Source organism: Telopea speciosissima, chromosome 2 (assembly GCF_018873765.1).
Source record: "Telopea speciosissima isolate NSW1024214 ecotype Mountain lineage chromosome 2, Tspe_v1, whole genome shotgun sequence".
Taxonomy (NCBI): domain Eukaryota; kingdom Viridiplantae; phylum Streptophyta; class Magnoliopsida; order Proteales; family Proteaceae; genus Telopea; species Telopea speciosissima.
Window position 1 is genome coordinate 4,232,620 of NC_057917.1, and position 19,073 is coordinate 4,251,692.

General features: G+C 37.6%; 1 protein-coding gene across 1 annotated transcript; it reads left to right on the plus strand.

Moving 5' to 3' along the window:
* Window positions 1–7,047: 7,047 nt before the first annotated feature.
* On the plus strand, window positions 7,048–12,963 carry LOC122653096. Its single transcript, XM_043847024.1, has 3 exons — window positions 7,048–7,267; window positions 8,863–9,205; window positions 12,768–12,963. The coding sequence occupies exons 1-3, from the start codon at window positions 7,101–7,103 to the stop codon at window positions 12,825–12,827; spliced, it is 570 nt and encodes a 189-aa protein (XP_043702959.1). The 5' UTR covers window positions 7,048–7,100; the 3' UTR covers window positions 12,828–12,963.
* The last annotated feature ends 6,110 nt before the right edge of the window (window positions 12,964–19,073 follow it).

Genomic DNA, 19,073 nt, shown 5'->3' on the forward strand with positions numbered 1-19,073 from the left:
TAGATCTCACTCCCCCTAGTTTGAATGCACTCGATATGGATCACCACCAATCAACATTGTGCACTCCCGACGATATGCACTTCCCTGTTCTCTGCTGCACAGGCCTTTCTGAACCATCAATGGGACTAACCAGATGGGGGTATTGCTTTTGTTAGATGGCAAGAGTGTTTTAGCATCTACAGGATTTTCGTGTTCACCTAACCCAAAGGAAGCTGAGTTGATAGGAATTTTGCAGGGGTGGAAACACACTCTCAAGGAGGGGATACATTTAAAAGAAGTTTGGGTCTCTAATCTTAGCCTTAGTCTAATTTTGCAATTAGGACATATTTCTGGTGTACCTTGGTTACTTCTTTCTTCTTATGTTGAACTAGCATAACTAACTTCCAACTTTACCACTGTACCTATCTCTCACAAGCACAATCACTAGACTGCAGCCTTGAGATCTTATACTCATGTCTCAGTTAGGACCAAAACGTACTCTACCCCTTTTTTGTATGATGTACATGCATTTCTGTTACTGGGAATATAATTTCTGCCTTTTTTCTATAAAAAAAGAAAAAAAAAAAAGAAAAAAAGAATGTCATTTCATAATAATGGAATATATCTAGCTTTTTTTTAATAATTTGAGTTCATTTTTTAAGCATTTCCCCTACTTGTTATAGTTGATTATGTTGGCAGCCACGACTCCAAATCAAAATCTTTGGATCTGAAGCGACAGATCCAACCTCACGTAGTATGGGGTATTCGAATCAAACATCACAATAAGGTTTAAGCTTATTTCTTTAGTGCCGCAAGTGAAGCACCTCCAATGGTTCATAATACTTGAGCACTGAAACTATAGAAGTATGAATTAATTTTTATTCAATGCTCTGATGAAAAAGAATTCAATGAAATCGTCCCTCGAACGATGACAACAACCAACAATTAGAGAGAGAGAGAGAGAGTGTTTACGATTTTGTGGGAATTCTGACTCTCTCTCAAAATTGACATGAGCTAATAAGACCTCTTTTTATCTCCACCTTAAACTAGATTCTTTTCCTTCTCTAGATTCTTATGCCAAGTGGTGTGAACCTATTGAGTCGAATACCAAGACAGGTTAATTGCAGTCTTATTCAAAAAGCTAATTCACCTTAAAATCCATATTGATACAATACCTTATGTGTTAGATCGTCCCATTTTACAAAATCTCACAATGGACCTCAGGGTGTGAATTAAGTTAATGTCACTACCCTTGTCCACTGAACAAGTAGCATAGAGTATCCTAATCAGTGATTGGATAACAAAAGAATGTGATAAAATATTTATAAAATATTATTATTATATATAATGATTTTATAAATTCCTGGTGAATAATTTCTAATTAAACATCGAGCTCGGAATTTCAACCAATCAAATTCAGGATTCCCTCTTGAGATATTCTCTCAGTAAGAGAAGTGGATACCTTATTAAGTGAATTTTTTGTACACATGCAAACACAGTGACGAGTGAACCCAATGCAATGATGTATAGTCAGTCATATGTAAACATCAACCTAATGTACACTAAAGTACACAATGTTAGTCTGCAATGATAAAGACCTATCTAATCTAAAGACCACACAACTATCATAAGAATTCTATTACACAAATTAACTGACAATAAATCATGTAAGGTTTTCGAATAATCAAGTTCTATACACATAATGCGGTAACCTTGCATGTCAACAAAGAGCCAAACTCCACCCGTAGTTGCGAACGCTTTGAGGTCATACTTCTGGACTCATTATCATTTATAAATATGAATTAATTAAAATTAAACAATTTATTTGAATTTGATGGATGCAATACCGAACAAATTATTGACTAGTGACATGGATGGATGTGACTAACGACGAAAATTACTTTGTGACACGAGGCAACCAGTTAGGTCACAAATACCGTTAAAAATAAAGTGCTCAAAATTATACCATTAAAAGCATCTTTTTTATTCAATATCCTCTCACCCTTTCTACCCTAATTGACTTAATGAGTCTTATACCAAATGCCGTTCTTGTGATTGACATAACAAAACCATGAATTTGATGTTAGATTGTTAGGTAATCAAAAAGGGAAAAAGATTGCTACATATTCCTTTATATTCTATTCACATAATAAACATTTATCTCTTTTATTTTGATTACGTGAGTCTCATGTGGGACCAAATTTTTTAGATAAAAAGTGGGCCCAATATTAATGATTTTATTTTTTAATCTCTCATTGGTTATAGTGTGTACATTTGTTCATACACTATCTTTAGGAAACTCTCTCCCATAAATAAATAAATAAATAAATAAAAACATGTCTTAATCAATTCTTGAAAAATTAAATATTTTAAAGGGCGAAAGTGAAATTTTGGCTTTGCTTGTTAGTTTCCTAAAAGAAAAAAAAAGAAACTAAAATATCTTACAGCAGAATTTGTTTTATAGAAAATGAAAAGAACACAGTTTTAAAGAGGGTCACACACTCACATTATTATGTCTTTTTTTTTTTTTTGGGTAGAACACATTATTATGTCCAATACTAGCAAAATAATGTAGGAAAATAAATATTTCCTTTATTTTATTTCTATATTTGGCTATTTTACATCTTTGGGGAAGATTTCTACTGCTTATTTTCATTTCTTGGATTCTACAATCAGCTTGCTGCGAGGCCCAGTTCCTCAGTTCCTCTAACAAGGGGGGGACTAGAATGATCACCCTACCCCTCCTCAAACATTCTGTTCAGATGGGATCCACCACCCCCTATTAGAAGAATTGGGGAATTGGCCGGACAGGGAACTGCAGGACATAATTTTTCGTCACATTAGTCTATCAATTTTATTACTATCTATTCACCAGTTTTTTTTGTCAATACTACCCCTCTATTTAAAGGGTTTACAATGCCAAAGATTCAACATGACATGTTTGTATTAAGGGTGTCAATTTGGACAGCTCCTGGTATTTGGGACGGGACGGGATGGTACCGGTACCAAAAGTGTCAATCCCAGTACCGTCTCATTTAGTTAACGGGACCAATCCTAGATCCCAATCCCGATTACTAGCGGGAGGGGACGGTACGGTACTGGTTCTTAGATGGTTCTAGGCATTGTAGAAAAAGGTAAAAGAAGTTTAATTGTTTCTAACAAGGCAGGTTTAGTGTTGTGGAATTTTTTCACTATCATGAAATCTAAGTTGTCTACTGCTTTTTATAAAGTAACTTAAATTATGAAATCATAGTTTTACTTCTTTAACCTCCCTTAGATCACATGTCATAAGCCTCTCATTTTTTTAAATATAAAGAAGTCCTAAAAAATGGAAAAATCCCGTTGTGTTTCCTCTTTGATTTTCCCAAACAAAACTCTAGAGACAAAGCTAAAGCTGTTGACCTGTTGTTCCTCTTCATATTCAAAAAGCAATTAGTGAAACCCTAATGAGTCGTAATTCTTATACCTTAATATTTTTTTTTTTTAAAAAAATCTTGTATACTCTTTCTTTTTAAATGGTACTACTAGTTTCGGTACCATCCGATACCTAATTGGTATTTCGGTACTGGTATCGTTGGGAATCCCGTCCCATCCCATTTATCATTCGGTACCAAAATCAGATACCAGTACCGTCCCATTTACTAATGGGACAGTCCAGTACCGAGTTTTAGCAGGACGGTATTGGGACGATTCCCGGTTCCGATACCAAATTGACACCCTTAGTTTGTATTAGAAACACCGCCTCATCTCTCACGAATTCAAGAAGTTAGACACACCCTTCTAAAAATCCCTCTAACTTCCCCAATTAATCAAACAAGTTAGATTTTTGAAAATAAAATGGGAGGAGGACCATCTTTAGACCAGCACAAATATCTACCATGTGGCTGATTGGATGAAGCGGAACCAGATTTTTTTTTTAAGATAGGCACCTATTCGGCCATTCTACCAAGACCTCCTGGTAGGGTGGGCTTTTACATTCCACACTACTACCAATTGCTAGGCAGTTGTATCTGATGCAACTAGGGGTGTAAGTTTGGCCCTGTCAGCCTAAGCCCGTCCTAAGCCCAAACATGTTTGGGCTGGATTTTTCAACCTGAGGGCGGGTTAGGGTTAAAATTTTCAGGCCCTAGGTTAGGGTTGGGTTGGGCTAGGGTTGAGGCCTCGGGCTAAGCCCAGCCCAACCCTGTGTTAGGTTATGCTTAACAATTTATTGTTTACATTTTGCAATTTTTTTTAGTATCTAATTATCTATTGGTTTATCGGGAAAAAAAAATCAATTTATCTATTGAATGAAAATATTTACAATTTTAGGATTGTGCTAAGTTTTTTAACTGAAATAAAAATCTAATAGTCAATTGAATATGAAACAAACCAATACTCAATCACATGTGTCTCGTTTTTTTAATGCATAGGACGATGTAAATGACAAAAAAGCAGGGCAAGTCAAGGACAACCGGAGCCTAGAAAAAATTAGGGTCAATTAGGGCCAACCTGACCCGATTAGGGTCAATCAGGGCCGAGCTAGGCTGGGCTGAGCCCGACAAGATTGGGCCTAGGCTAAGATATCTCAGCCCCACCTAGGGCTGGGTTGGGCTTGGGTTGAACTAAGAGGACTCAGGGTTGGGCTAGGGTTTTAAAAAACCCGGCCCTATTTCACCCCTAGATACAACAGAATGGTTTCATACAAAGGAGGGTATGAAGGTCATTTCATGAGAGAGAGAGTGAGAGTGCCAGTGTACCATCCCTTGGCACCTTAGAGAACCTTTTCTTCAAAATTATTCATAAACAGGTATTGGTATTGGTCCCGGTACATACCAATACCAATATGGATCAGTTGTATCAAGCTAGATTGGACAATTTTGCCCCTTAAAAAACTAATACCTTAATGTTTGGTGGCCATTTTACCCTCACCTATATCCATACCACTGGTATGGTATCGTTATTGGTGTAACTGTTGGTATCAGTATATCAAGTACCGGCGCTACCAAGAAGTATCAACGGATATAATACCGATACCTTGAATCATTGTCTAGGACTCTAGAGGTAAGGGTGACAAAATCAAACTGAAACTGTTTACCAAATCTGAACCGATCCGTTTACACCGAAACCATGAAACCATTTAATAAATGATTCGGTTCGATTTAAAAAATTGGGATTGTTTAGTTAAACGATTTAAACCGAACCAAACTAAACCGTTTAAATCTTTGGTAAATCATTTAAACTGAAACAAATATTAGTAATATGTAATGACAATAATTAACCATTACTGCCTTCATACAATAGGTTAATGCTAAATTCGAAAATAATGAGAGTCAAACGTGGATTGGTAGAAGTGTATATGTGAAATTTGTAATAAAATAATTGGGTTGAATTCATTCAAATACATTAGTATAATAGTATTCAATGTTTCTATGAATATTTTGGCTTTTCATTGAATTTAGAATCATATCATTTTCAATGTGGCTTGTTGAGTACATCCAACAAGTATTAAATTTGGTATAAAACAACCAAATCGTTTAAGATGGATGTTTTCCATTTTGCTTCAAGGTGAACTTAAATTGATAGCTACTGATTTTTTGGGGACTAACAATTTTTGGAGACACAACTTTTTGGTTTGCTTCAGGTTTAAAGCATGTTTGAAGGATCCCACATCAAGGAAGCATGGTGTAGTTCAAAGGAGCTTGTAGATATAGTAAAGAACCCAACTACTGCGGTGAGATCGTGGCCATTGCTAACCATGCTACTTAAGGCCAACCAAGAATTGAAGCATCTTCCAGTGACTCGATTTATGGACAGCCACATCCTAGACTTATTTACTTTTTAACAAACTATGTATCCATTAGGAAGAAACATCTTCTCATTAAGAACAATATAGTACAAATTCTTCTATCTTTAGTTCAATATACATTTTCTTTTCTCATAAAAAAAAAAAAACCCAAACCGTTTAAGAACCAAGTATTTAAAACCATGACCAAAACCATATAGGGCCTGTTATACCATATAATTTCCACCCAATAACACCACGGCACGTGGCACCAACAAAGACAGTTGGTTAGGTTTATCGGGTAAGAACTATCCATCCGAAGACCTGTAACCAAAAGCCAGAGGTTCCCTCATAGAAGCAAGAAGAAGCTGGCGCATCCATCAGATCAAGAAGCCTATCAAAGGCAACTCTACACGCCCTAACACATCGCTTCTCAGATAGGTGTAAGCATACCTTGGCACATCAAGAACCATCAAGAAGGTGGCGATCTAGTGAAGGAAGCCACTCTCCATATCTCCACTGCATTTATGAGCATCTATTGATGCTCACCGAAAGAAACCCCTACGCATGTAAGAGGCCTTCCCCGATAAAGCGTTCTCTACATGGAACTCTCCAGACATAAGATAAACATCTAAGATAGAGAAACACTCCATTTCCTCCCCTGAGGAGGGCTCTATCGTTGGTCACATCAAGACCTCTACATCATCACGACAACCCTATAAAAGGGAAGGTAACACCCTATGCAGGGGATCAGACTCTTCTAACTCTTACTGTTTCATTTGTTTGCTAAAGAGACCTAACTTAGGCATCAAAGAATCTCTTATCGACACCCCACCGACACTCATCTCCTTTGTTTGTCTATTATTCTGTGCAGGTCCCACTCTTGGAGGACCTACTAAATGTTTCTTGACGCAATAGGATCGATCAATCGCAACCATTTAAAAACCAAAAAATAAAAATCGTTTAATAAATGATTTTTATTTCAATAATTAAAACTGTTTAATAAACGGTTCAATTCTGATTTTACATAAAAATCCTTATAATGAACCGAACCCCACCGAAACTGAACCGTTTAACACCCTCACTAGAGGCCGCTTTTCATCACCTTTTCCTTTTAGCGCGGGAACTCTCTCACAATGCCAAAAGCCAAAGTGAACTGTGCACAAACGGTCCGGATAAAGATAAACGATGCGATGCCAAAACAATTTTGGCGACAAATATCTCAAAGAAAGAGATGAATCATGCAAAAACCCACAAGTAACAAGATTCACGCCATAGCCAAAATCTAATAAAAACACCTTCGATTTCATACTTAGAGGAATCACTCAAATTCCAAACAAGAAAAACCCAAGTCTCTATGGCTTCCTCCGACAAAACCATTTCTCCGACGGTAGTGAAACGAACTGCAATCGAAGCGACTCCGGAGAGTTTCAAAGAATTTGGTCAGGTGATCGAGGTATCTGGCGACGGTGAGGAGTTTGGGCCTAAGGATGCGCAGTTAGACATCAGTCGAGGCATTCCAAGGTATACTTTTTTTTTTATTTCTTTCTTTCATTTCAATCATTTCATCTTCTCTTCTATTTGTTTGGGTTTTCAATTTTTCAGTAACCGTAGTTTCTATCGCATCACTCGAATTGCAGCTGAGAATGTAAGGGTTCCAGATTAGTATATCTCGTGAGCGAAGGGTGAAGTGGTAGAAATGGCTCAAACCCTCGATTTAGCTTTATTTTCTCTGTTAACAAGCACACTAGATCTTTCTATTTTGCATTTATTCGAACAAGTTGAATTAGCTTCCTATCAAAATCCATGGCCTTCAGTGGCTTGGACTCGTAGAGTTAGAGAAATTTCACCGTTCTATTAATGCTTACACAGTTAAAATTTAGGATTTGGGGAAGAACATCGTACCTTCCTTCGTTGCCACAATTCGTAGTTGGGACTTTGAACGAATCATCCATGTTCAAGCGTATAATCTTGGCATGGTTTTGGCCTTTGACTTAAGCCGCATGGGTGGCTTATCTTGCCATTTCAACCTTTGAATAGATGGGGAATGCTCTGGATTGACGTTGGCCAAATGCCAATTTCAGGGAGCCTACCTTGGTCAGAGAAACCATCGTGTATGGAACTTCTTGAATTGAATTATCGGCGATTAAATTATTAGTCTACCATTTTCTTCAATATGTTCATCTTCTTTTCAATACTTAAATTTTATTCTGTCAATAGGGTGAAATTTGTTCAGGATGAAAGTTAGTAAATGTGTGGAAGAAGGAAGATTAACAAAGGAAAGTGAAAAAACAGGAACCACGAAAGGAAAAGATCAAATGACTCAAAGAATGACATCCCTAGCCCTCATACTATAGCTGCCAAAGCCATCCCTAACTCTCATAGGATAGATGCCAAAGTGCATGGCTGCCCTTAGTACTCCTTGGTTGTCTCAGTTTTCTTCTAAAGATTCACCGACCAGTTGTCCAGTGGGTATAATGTATTCCCTCAAAGATGCTATCTTCTAAAGATTCACCGATCTAGTTGTCCAGTGGATGTAATGTATTTCTTCAGAGATGCTACGTCCTGGGGCTCTGTGATAAGATGAAACATGAAAGCTTCATGGGTCATGCCCCCAGCCTCCCTGATGTCACATAATAATCTTACGGATCAGATGGAAGCTGTTAAAGTGCATCTGATCCATTGCGCTATGGTTTAGTAGACATTCTTTATTGGGCCAAATCACAACGTGCATGACGCCCTTCCCTTAAAGAGCAGTCTAGTCAGTCAAGTCAGGCAATAGAGCAGTAACCTTCTTTTCTTTCAGTAGGTAGATAAGGTCCTCTAACAAGAATCAACAATAAGATAGCCCTTTTGGTCAGTCGGAAGGAAGATCTAAATGTAGTTCAAAAAGTTCCCCACTCTTGCTCGGTTGGAGCGAGCTCGTCCATCCCTTCCAGCTAGGGTCACTCCCGTTTCACGAAGGTGGAGTCAATGTTACAAAATCACTTTCTATCATAAATCACAGCGAGTAGAAAGGATTCAAACCACGTTTGAATAGAGAAGGCATATCTCCCCCTCTCCCTTTCCATGTTATAGGAATTGAATATTAATAATGGCCCACTTTTGCATTTTGGCAGGTTCTACATTATGCGTCTTGAAACTCGGCCACTTACATTTGATTCGATCACCCATCATGCAAATGTCACTCAATGCCTTGGTTCTGTTGGTGGCCATGTTTGGTATCTTGGTATTGCTAAGGGTTCTATTGTGGATCCAGAAAAAAAGGTCCCTCAAGAAGACCAAGAAGTTGTGCACTCAAAATGTGGCCATTATTATGTGCCCCCTCATCCTGATGATGTCCTTGTTTTCCGTATTACGGGTCCCAAGTTTCTGAAGCTTAACATCGGAACATGGCATGCGGGCCCTTTATTCAAATCAGAGACAATGGAATTCTACAATTTGGAGCTCAGCAATACCAATGTGAGTGTTTCCCTTTCCCCATGTCAAACTGCTTTCCCTTTCATATCTTGGGTACACTTGAGTGACATCTTAAATATCTGTTCCCTGCTTGTTCCTCTCTTCAACTCATTGAATTATAAACTGTCAGGAGTTAGAGCATTTGTTTTTGTTGATAATTTTGACTGGCTAGATTAGGATGGATAGACTTAGAAATAAATATACATTTTGAGAGAACTTGTGAGCCACACCAAAGGTGGCAAGAGGGAAGGTCAATTGAGATGATTCAGACAAGTGCAACAAAGACCAGAAAAGGTACGTGGAAGGATCAGCATGGTGCAAACTGAAGCAGTAAAAAGGTAAGGGGAAGGCAAAGATGTCTTCTGTTAAATGGTTGAAGTGGGGAGGAAGGACATAAGTGCTTATGAGTTAACAGCTGCTATGGCTTTAAGCAGGGTGGAATGGCAAAGCAGGTTCCTGTGGCCAACCCCAATTAATTTGGATGAGGCTTATTTGAGTTGAATGTAATTTTTGTTGATAAATTTGAAGTTCAAATCTTCAAACTGCAACTGGATAACATGGATTCCACTAGGTAAGCCAACTGAGAGATTCATGCTTGAAGGAGAAGATAAAAGGTTGACAAAGAATATGAGTGGATGACTGGATGGTTGAAGCCATCAAATTTAACACACTTCTCAGGCAGATGGATAAATTGTCACTGACAGACTGGATGATTGTAGCTATATCATTTTTGCTCATTTCAGGTGGGTGGACAAAGTGTCACTCACTGACGGTCCATGAGATGATGTTACACTAGCCATTTCTATAGCTTTAATTTTTCAATAGGAGATCCCCTTCTTGATTGGTCCCAACAGGTGGGTAGACAAACTGTCACTCACTGACAGTCTATGAGGAGATGTTACACTAGCCATTTCTATAGCCTAAATTTTTCAATAGGAGATCCCCTTCTTGATTGTTTATCAATTGGTCCCAACCATAGTATCATAGTGGGAAGTGAAAATGAGAAATGATTCAATAGTTCGAAGTGTGAAGCCGGTAAAACCTTAATATAATGACTTTGAATGAGAGAAATGAGAAACAATGGCTTCTACACTATGTACCATGCTTTCCTGCAACTATGGTCCCCAACTTATCATTATGCGTGCCTTATATTCTGTTAGATGGGTAACAAAGATTTTATCAAGTTTGGGAAAATAGATATGTTGAGAAATTCTTTAGTGGTCCTTTAGATTTATCATTATGCACTGGCCTTATGAATCATATCTTGTTTGCTCTAATTCTATGCACCAAATGCTCCTCTATCTGGGCTTTCCTTGTAAATAACCCAAACAAAGATAATTGAAATTAGGGGAAATTTCCTAGATCTATGAGATAAGAAAATTAATTACTAAATAAGTAGGTTTGACTTTGTTTTACACTTATGCAGACAAAGTAGATCTAAGAAATTGCCCCCATAAATTAACACCTTGTCAATTCCTGTCATTCCTAATATTTGTCTGCATATACTTTGTATTAGTTTGACTTATGTTATCATTGTATTCCAGGGTATCCCTTTCAGACATATTGTCCCACATTTGCCCCCTCTTATCTCGTCTATCAATTTGTCATTTGGAAATCATATTCTCTGAGGCACTCTTGAATATGAGTAATTATTCCATTCATAACTAGAGCAAGAAGACCCATAAGATAAAAATTAGGGCGAAAAGATACAAGTGAGGAATGGTGTATAAACATCACCACTGAAATTCTTTGTATATTGGTACATGGCACTGAGCATATTGTTTAGATGAAATTGGATTCTACCCCAGTTAGTGGTCAGATGGGTCTACTTTATTTTTGGCTCTATAGTTGCAGATCTAAAAGAACTTTGAGCCCTCAATTGGGTCCCACATGGTCCATGGTGCAACAACCCAAGGAGTGCTTTCTTCTGGTACCTGTCCTGGGGATCCATATTTGGCGTTGTATGTTTCTGGATTATTAGGACTCCTTACTATTTTGTTTTGAAATCTGTTGCTGTTTCATGTGCAATGGAATCACTTTATTATAGGTTCTTATACTGAAACTTCTATTGTTTATTCTAAATTAATGTAAGAAGTGAAGTTGCTTTCTGTGTTTTAGAGGCCAAGAACTGGCTTGACCTACCAATCTTACAGCACTTTAGAGGCTGGAACTCTTGATGATCTTTGAGTTCAGTATGAGCTTCTCTCAAAGCCGTGGTTTACGGTATCATGTATTTGCATGCTTCTTATTGTTGTGGCTATATTAAAGCTTTGATTGTTATGATTTGCATTTTGTCTCAAGAAGAGAAGTGAGGCTCCTTTTATTGTTCTTATTTTCTCTTTAGTTTCTCCACTAGGTAGCACTAGAATTCTATTTCTTCTTTTAATGCAGAACTTGGTTTCAAAATTGGGGATTAGATTGGTCTCAGCAGATCCTGAGTTAGATTGATTTGCCTAATCCATTGGTACAATTGGCTGATCCATAGCCATTTCACATACAAAATCTGATCACATTAGTTGATCCTACCTCATGAAATTTTGGCTCAGAGAGGACCAACCCAATGTGGATTGTGTATCAAGTGAGCCTTGGTTCAAAGCCCTCAAATCTGAATTTTAGTTTTTAAGTTTTTGAATTGAAATTTTGTAGCCTACTCAACCAATCCTAACCATTTTTGTTTTGTTTACTAATAGAAGATTGTAAATTTGACTTCAAAATTTTATATATAACCACATGACCAATGTCCGACGCATGGAGAACATGGGATTAACATGGATGATAGAACTCTGTGACAATCCTTCCACATGGCAGAATGAGTGTGGAGAAAATAATTTCTCATAACTGGGTGAAAAGTTGTTACTGGTGGATAGGGAAACATAAGAGACTGCAGCTCCTCATTTACAGTCGGATAGGGGATGTGGGAGTTTGGATAAAACAGAAATCACTAATTTATGAAAAGGATGCGTTTCTGGAACAGGGTTTGACTGCCTAAAGCCATTGAGTAGTGTAGTAGCTCCTTGTTCCTGTAAGTGATACTGGCTTATTTTATTGAAAACAAAAAAGTAGGTGATGCTGGCTTCAATATGCATGGTATGAAGTTTCCTTAAATCTATGCATAATAATTGGGCAACATAATTCCCACTTAATTTGTCAATGTAGAATGAGACGGAGAGATCCTTACAGAGGCTGGTGATTTCCTCTCTTGAACTCTGTTGGGATACTTTATTACAAAAATACACACTGAAAGTATTCCAATTGTTAACTCACGGGTATCCAAATTTTAATTGATCCTATCATACTGTTGTTGATTTGGATATGAAAGTTCAATAACTGGATATATAGAACTCACATTTAAGATTTGGTGGCCTTATTTGGCTGTTCCTACTTATAAATTTTAGTGTCATATACACTGAAATACACACAAAACCCATATAATACAAGCAGCATCCGGTGTTACTGATCCTTGTGGAGCAATTAAGCACACAAACATATAACATGTATATGCAGGAATTCATCCACGCAATGTTCAAATATTGATGGCTCTAATATCTTCTCCTCTTCTGTGTAGGTGGTTGATCATACAAAGTATTACTTCAAGGATGGAGTCACCTTTGTGATTGACGACTAGCTGCATGGTTGTGTAGACACTATACGGTCTGTTCTCACTATTCTCTCTGTATAATACACAATCTCATTACAGTTTGATGCTAATAATTTGGAATAAGACAGAGCTAAATGAAAGGGTATTTTATCTTCTGAGCCAACATATTTGTAAAACTTTCAGTGAGAATTATAAGTTGGACAAGAGGGTCCCAATTTAATTGCTTATCAGAGAAGATGACCATTTACACATTTAACCTGAAGCCAAGATTCTGATTATAGTACAAATTTTTTAAGTTTTGATTAAACAGAGTAGTTGCTATTCACCCCATTTATTTGACTTAGATCTCCTGTGATTCCAATCTAATCCATGTGATAGTCAATAGCACATGTCCATATTATTTCTGCATCAAAATCCTCCATGAAATTGGATCCTCATATGGATTAAGTTTTCCTTCACCTGTGGGTTCTCTTTACCATTGGTGATGTGATACTATGATTTGATTCTGAGTTCATCATAAACTCCCATCTCCTATTGTATGAGATCGGAAAAAACCTTTTTCGGTCAGATCCCATTTAGTGAAGGGAAACTGGGTTCATCCTCATTATACCCTTTGTGTCCCACTTCATTGACCATGATGGCTACGCCCCTACTATTGTTGGATGAGAGTAAGTTTGAGGCAGTCATTTTGATCCAACTATTTTGTAAGGTTCCTCCCATGGTTGGAGGGTTCCTAATGTGAAGGTGATTGTTACCCAAAAGTACCACTTGAAGTGCTACCTCTGTTAGGGTGGAAAAAATGTTCTGTTTTCAACATGAGTACGAAACCATGTACAATATACAAAACTGTATATGTCCATATGTATAGAACACGCATAAACGTCTGTGTAGGATCTATGAGCATGGAAAATAAATAAGCACAAACACAAGAGGAGATGAGATTTACGTGGTACAACAATAATGCCTATGTCCATGAAGTGATTCAATCTTTCACTAAGAACAAGAGACAAGATACAGTATAGTTCTTACAATTTGATACCCAAACCTAAGTCTCTTGTACATTCTCTCTTACCCTTTGTTACCTGGTCTACATCCTCTCTTACCCTTTGTTACCTGGTCACTTACTCGCTTTTTCTTTTTCTACCTCGGTGTATCTCTATACTCCAGGCTACTTATTCTTTTCTAACTCCTTTGGTAGACATCTCTCTCATTTTATAGACTCCTCTTCCACACTTTGGAAGACTCCACCTCCTTGGAAGACTCTACAGTTTTCCATTTTCTTGGAAACATCCACTTTGAAGACTCCATTACTTGGAAGACTCAAGTACTCCTAACTTCCTTTAAGACTCATCACCTTCTCCATTAGAAGACCCTAGCGGAAAATCCAAATTAGACTGTTAAACAAAACCCATCAACCGGTCTGATGAAAGACATCAAACCCAACAACCTTAGTGATAACATTGTTTTACAACTCGACCCAAAAGTTCATGAGTCGAGTAGCTTCAATGGCTCTCGAATCTACATGAGTAGATAAATAGTAACAAATATATAATAGGGAAAAAGAAAGGAGCTTCAATGACTCTCGAATCTACATGAGTAGATAAATAGTAACAAACATATAATAGGGAAAAAGAAAACTATCTGTTTGTGTGGCTCCTGCACCCAAAAATAAGAGTACACAAAAGTATTGCCCTACCCCCTCCTCCCATGAAATAAAAAAGGGAAAATTACACGGTGACCCCCTAATGTTTACCTTAAATACAATGTGACCCCCTGTGTATCTAAAATATATACCGAACACCTTTAAGTGATGGTGTTAAGCATAAAATTTAAAAGGAAAATTACATGATTAGCTATTTTTGGGTTTTTATTTACAAAATTGTCCACCCTATGTTTGAGTTAACAAAAATAGACAAAAACAAGTTAAGGTTTACAAAACTAGACAAAATAGTGTCTCTCCCTCCCACACTTACTTTTTTAGACTTTTTTACCGCTGCCATTGCTTTTTCGCCCAAGCATCCTCCGATCCCTACAACCTGACCCCTGTCCCAGCCAACGCCATTCTCTGCTACCCCAAGTAACAAAGGAAACAAAAAAGAGATTTTTTGGAGGGGAAGGAAGACGAAGGATGAAGGAGAGTCATTGTTTTGTCTAGTTTTGTAAAACTAAACTTCTTTTTGTCTATTTTTGTTAACTCAAACATAGGGTGGACAGTTTTGTAATTGAAAACCCAAAAGTAGCTAATCATGTAATTTTTTCAAATTTAAATGACAATTTTGCCCTTCAATTAAAATAATCCAATTCTAACCCTTATTAAAAGAACCCATTCGAATCCTCTTTATCGTTGTCATATCCTTCTTCCCCGCAAGCTGCAACCGAACATTCAAACTTGTTCTCGTCTCCACAAACACAGGACTTGCAACTCCTGCAACTCCGACGCACAAATATGCCCTTCTCCACCTGCCATTAGCTCTCTTTTCTCTCTTTTCACTCCCTCATCTCAATTGTCCCTCTCTTCTCGAACCCTTAAATCTCTTCTCAAACCCTAAAATCAATATACCAAATCAACTAGCATTTTAATAACGTTGGTTCTCATATTTGAGCCTTAAAATATCATTTTGAACCCTAAAATCTCATTTGATTTACAAAAATTGTAGCTTCGAACCCTAAAATCTCATACAGATTGAAAAAACTTATAGCTTTGAACCATAATATCTTAGATTCGAACCTTAATCGTACAAGTCGTCGGTGATGGCCTCAGCAAATTGCCATAGCAAGAACCCTAAACCCCCTTCTTCCATATCCCACGAGTGTTTCAAGTAAAAGGGGATGGAATTGAAGATGGCCTCAGCAGATCGTCCACAGCAAGAACCATAAACCCCATCTTCCTTATCCCGTGAATGATTTGAGTAACAGGGGATGGAGTTGAAGATGGCCTAAACCTGTGAATAATTCGAGTAGCAGGGGAAGGGGTGTGAAGTTTGGGCTGCCCTATAGGTAAAATGGTAAGCTCACACCCCATTAAAGGGTATATTTGTCATTTTAAGGCATCAATGATCAACACATCATCAACTAACGGGAATGCTCTAACGAAGTGGGGTTGAGTGTAACAAGTACCCTAAACTCAGGGGGTCACAGTATATTTTAAAAACATACAAGGTCGCACTATATTTAGGGCAAGCCTCAGGGGATCGGTATGTATTTTTTCCAATAAAAAATCGTATCTATGTTGATGCCCTTACATGCACTTTAGCTTCCTCCCTTTCTATTTAATGGTAAATGGTACATAAATATCACAAATAAATTGTTTGTACGGTTTAAGGACCGTGTCTATTTTATTCGGATTTGGATCCTCTACTGCCTAGCTGCCCGGCAGGACCATGCTACCCAGACATGGCACTGCACGCAAAGACCGCTTTACCCTCACTTGAGCAAGGCGTTTGGACAGGGATAAGGCGGACATTGCATGCAATGCCCCGTCTGGACAGCACGATGCTACCGGGCAGCTAGGCAGTAGAGGATCCAGATCCATTTTATTCATGGTAGTTCGTTCTTTCTGCTAGTTTTCCACCAAAAAGAAAAATGTTATTAAAAAATGAGAACTCATGGTACACAACGAGTAGATTAAACTGGTCAAGTTTGCGTTAGATCTGACAGAGTGAAGTCAATTTTGTCCTACATTCTGGGTCAATTCGTTCAAGTCTTACGTTCACACTAAGCCAACTCAAGCATCAATCACCCTTCAACCTCAAACTGAAAAAGTGAAAATGCTAACATCATAGCCCTAGTTTCTCATTTTTCAAATTCATTGTTTTGTTATTTAGGTTCCGTTAGTTTCGACGTAAAATTTTATCTGAAAATTTTTTTACGGTAAATTTTATTTCATAAATGTAAAATTTTACATGTTGAAAAGTTTTTTAATATTTGTTTTCATAAAAAAACAAACATTGCAACACTTTCCAACATTTAAAATTGGGCTCATGTTCTCTGTGCCGAAGCACAGGTTGCGCCCAGACACATGGGCCTACCACTCAGGGGGCAGGGTGGTTATTGTGCCCACCCCCATGTGTGTAGGCGCAGCCTGCCCCCCCGGCACAGAAAACATTCTCCCTTTAAAATTTTACATCTAGTTTTTTTTTTTGTAAGTGAAAATTTTCAAGTAATACCGAAATAAACAGAGCCTTGGTGTTTATCTGTCCATAAATTTTTTTTAGCAAACTTAGATTAGTCTGAAATTTGATATGTGGGCAGGCGACGACATTGGTGTTTATCTGTATATAAAAATTCAACCCCGTCTAACCTATCATGCGGTGGATCTAGATGTTTGTTAAGAAGATTCTTTCGTAACATTTGTGTAAGAAAACTAGGTATAGAATGCCCTTTATTAGGGATGTAAATGGATATTCGTAAATCCGTATTCGATCCTCATTCGTATCCGTTTAGGAGAATCCGAATCCGTTCGAAATTAATCGGATACGAATATGATAATCCCCCTATCCGATCGATTATTATCCGATTTGTTTAGCAGTCCGACGGTAATTAAATATCTAAAATATAACTCTGTGTTTGTCTATCCTTTTAAGTTACCTTATTGGATTTTGTTATCTTATTTTTATAAATTTATAAGTTAAGATAATGTGATTCTTATTCTAGATTTGCTATTGGTTTATATATATTGTTTTATGCAATATGATACATGGAATTACATATCTATTAAAAAATCAAAAGCAAATAAAAGACTAAGAAGAGTAGAAGAAAGGGTAGTTACTGAACTCTCAAGTCTCAACCCTAACCCTCATCATAAAAAGGGTAAATATGTCAACGAATAGTCAAAAAATCGTATTCGATCCGTATTCATATCCATTTAGAAGAACCTGTATTAAAAAAATCACTATCCAGAAATTATCCAAATCCGTTCGAAAACCGATAGGATATTATCTGAATCCATCCGAATATAATCGGATATGAATATGATAATGCCACTATCCGACTGAATTCGATCCGTTTACATCCCTACTTTTTATGTCCAAGGTTATCAATGTTCACCAGGAGATTTTGGGTTCGAGTCTTGTGGCCCTCACCTCGGAACATAGGTATAGAAAATCAGAAAGAAACCCCTACATTCCACAATTGACCACTAACCTATACGTAGTTGTATCGATATTGGGTTTGACTCGACGGTACTAATTGTATTGACCGATATGCCAATATGATACCAAGATTTAAAATTGTGCCTACAAAAGAAGGATTAAAAAATGGGGCAAGAGGATGCTACCTGGTCGTGTGCGGCCCTGCGACCTCTGCGCTTAGACCTAGGGCTACATGAAATGACCGTTGTGCCCTCAAAAATTTCTGTCTTTTCATGAGATGGGGCGGTCAATTCTCGTGGCCCTATGTCTAGGCACATGGACCACACGCGACCATGATTAAACCTCACCCCCTCTCCTCCAACCAAAAATAAAAGTCCTAATAAAAACCCAAAAACCTTAAATTTAGCTAATATTCTACTACTTTTCCCGAAAACTTAAACAAATAGTCTTAAGAGTTAAGACGCATTTTAAGAAAAAAATTATCTTTCACATTCCCAAGTGCATATGCTTGTAGGACCGGGGACAACGCTCCTCCTACCAAGGAAGCACCACTAATCAACACATGACCACTCTTGGTTACCCTTTCCGAAAGTTAATTAAGAACTCTCAAACCTAAAACCTCCCCCACTTTTCCTTGTCGTAACTTGAAACCCCTTTTACAAGAAGAAAAAAAAAATCCCATTACAACAGCTAATAGCCTAATACTCTATTAAGAATAATAATTGCAATCTCACAGATCCGGGTATCCGAATCAATGCAAAACCTTGTGGGGCTGGAGTTGGATTGATCCGTTGGGGGACCAAGATTGTAATAACAGGGTATCGGGTAAGAGTATCAATCGATCGGTTTATTACTGTGCCAACCCAAAACTAGACCATTAAGGAAGTTTTATGTTCCGATCGATTTAGGTCCAATCTCTAATCGGTTTTTTCTATATCAATTTGTAATCAGTTTCGTTCCGGTTTAGTTTCAGGTTTACATGTATGCATAAAGAAATTGATAGGAAAATCCTAGCGTTTTTTCTTAGGTTTTTAAGTTTCTTATCGGGTTACTATCAGTCTGGTCTTGGTTTCTACCGGTTCCATAAAATCCCAACATTAAATTAAACCGATAAAGGTTCTGTTTGGTCCAGATTGAACTTGTCGATTTCGATCAATCCAATCAATTTGAACTGAACTTTAAC

What these genes read in the sequence shown, in the direction of transcription:
- LOC122653096 (XM_043847024.1), top strand. Translation starts at nt 7,101, where the DNA reads ATGGCTTCCTCCGACAAAACCATTTCTCCGACGGTAGTGAAACGAACT. An exon ending in ATCAGTCGAGGCATTCCAAG is followed by an intron (nt 7,268 to 8,862) that starts GTATACTTTTTT and finishes GCATTTTGGCAG; the next exon opens with GTTCTACATTATGCGTCTTG. An exon ending in TGGAGCTCAGCAATACCAAT is followed by an intron (nt 9,206 to 12,767) that starts GTGAGTGTTTCC and finishes TCTTCTGTGTAG; the next exon opens with GTGGTTGATCATACAAAGTA.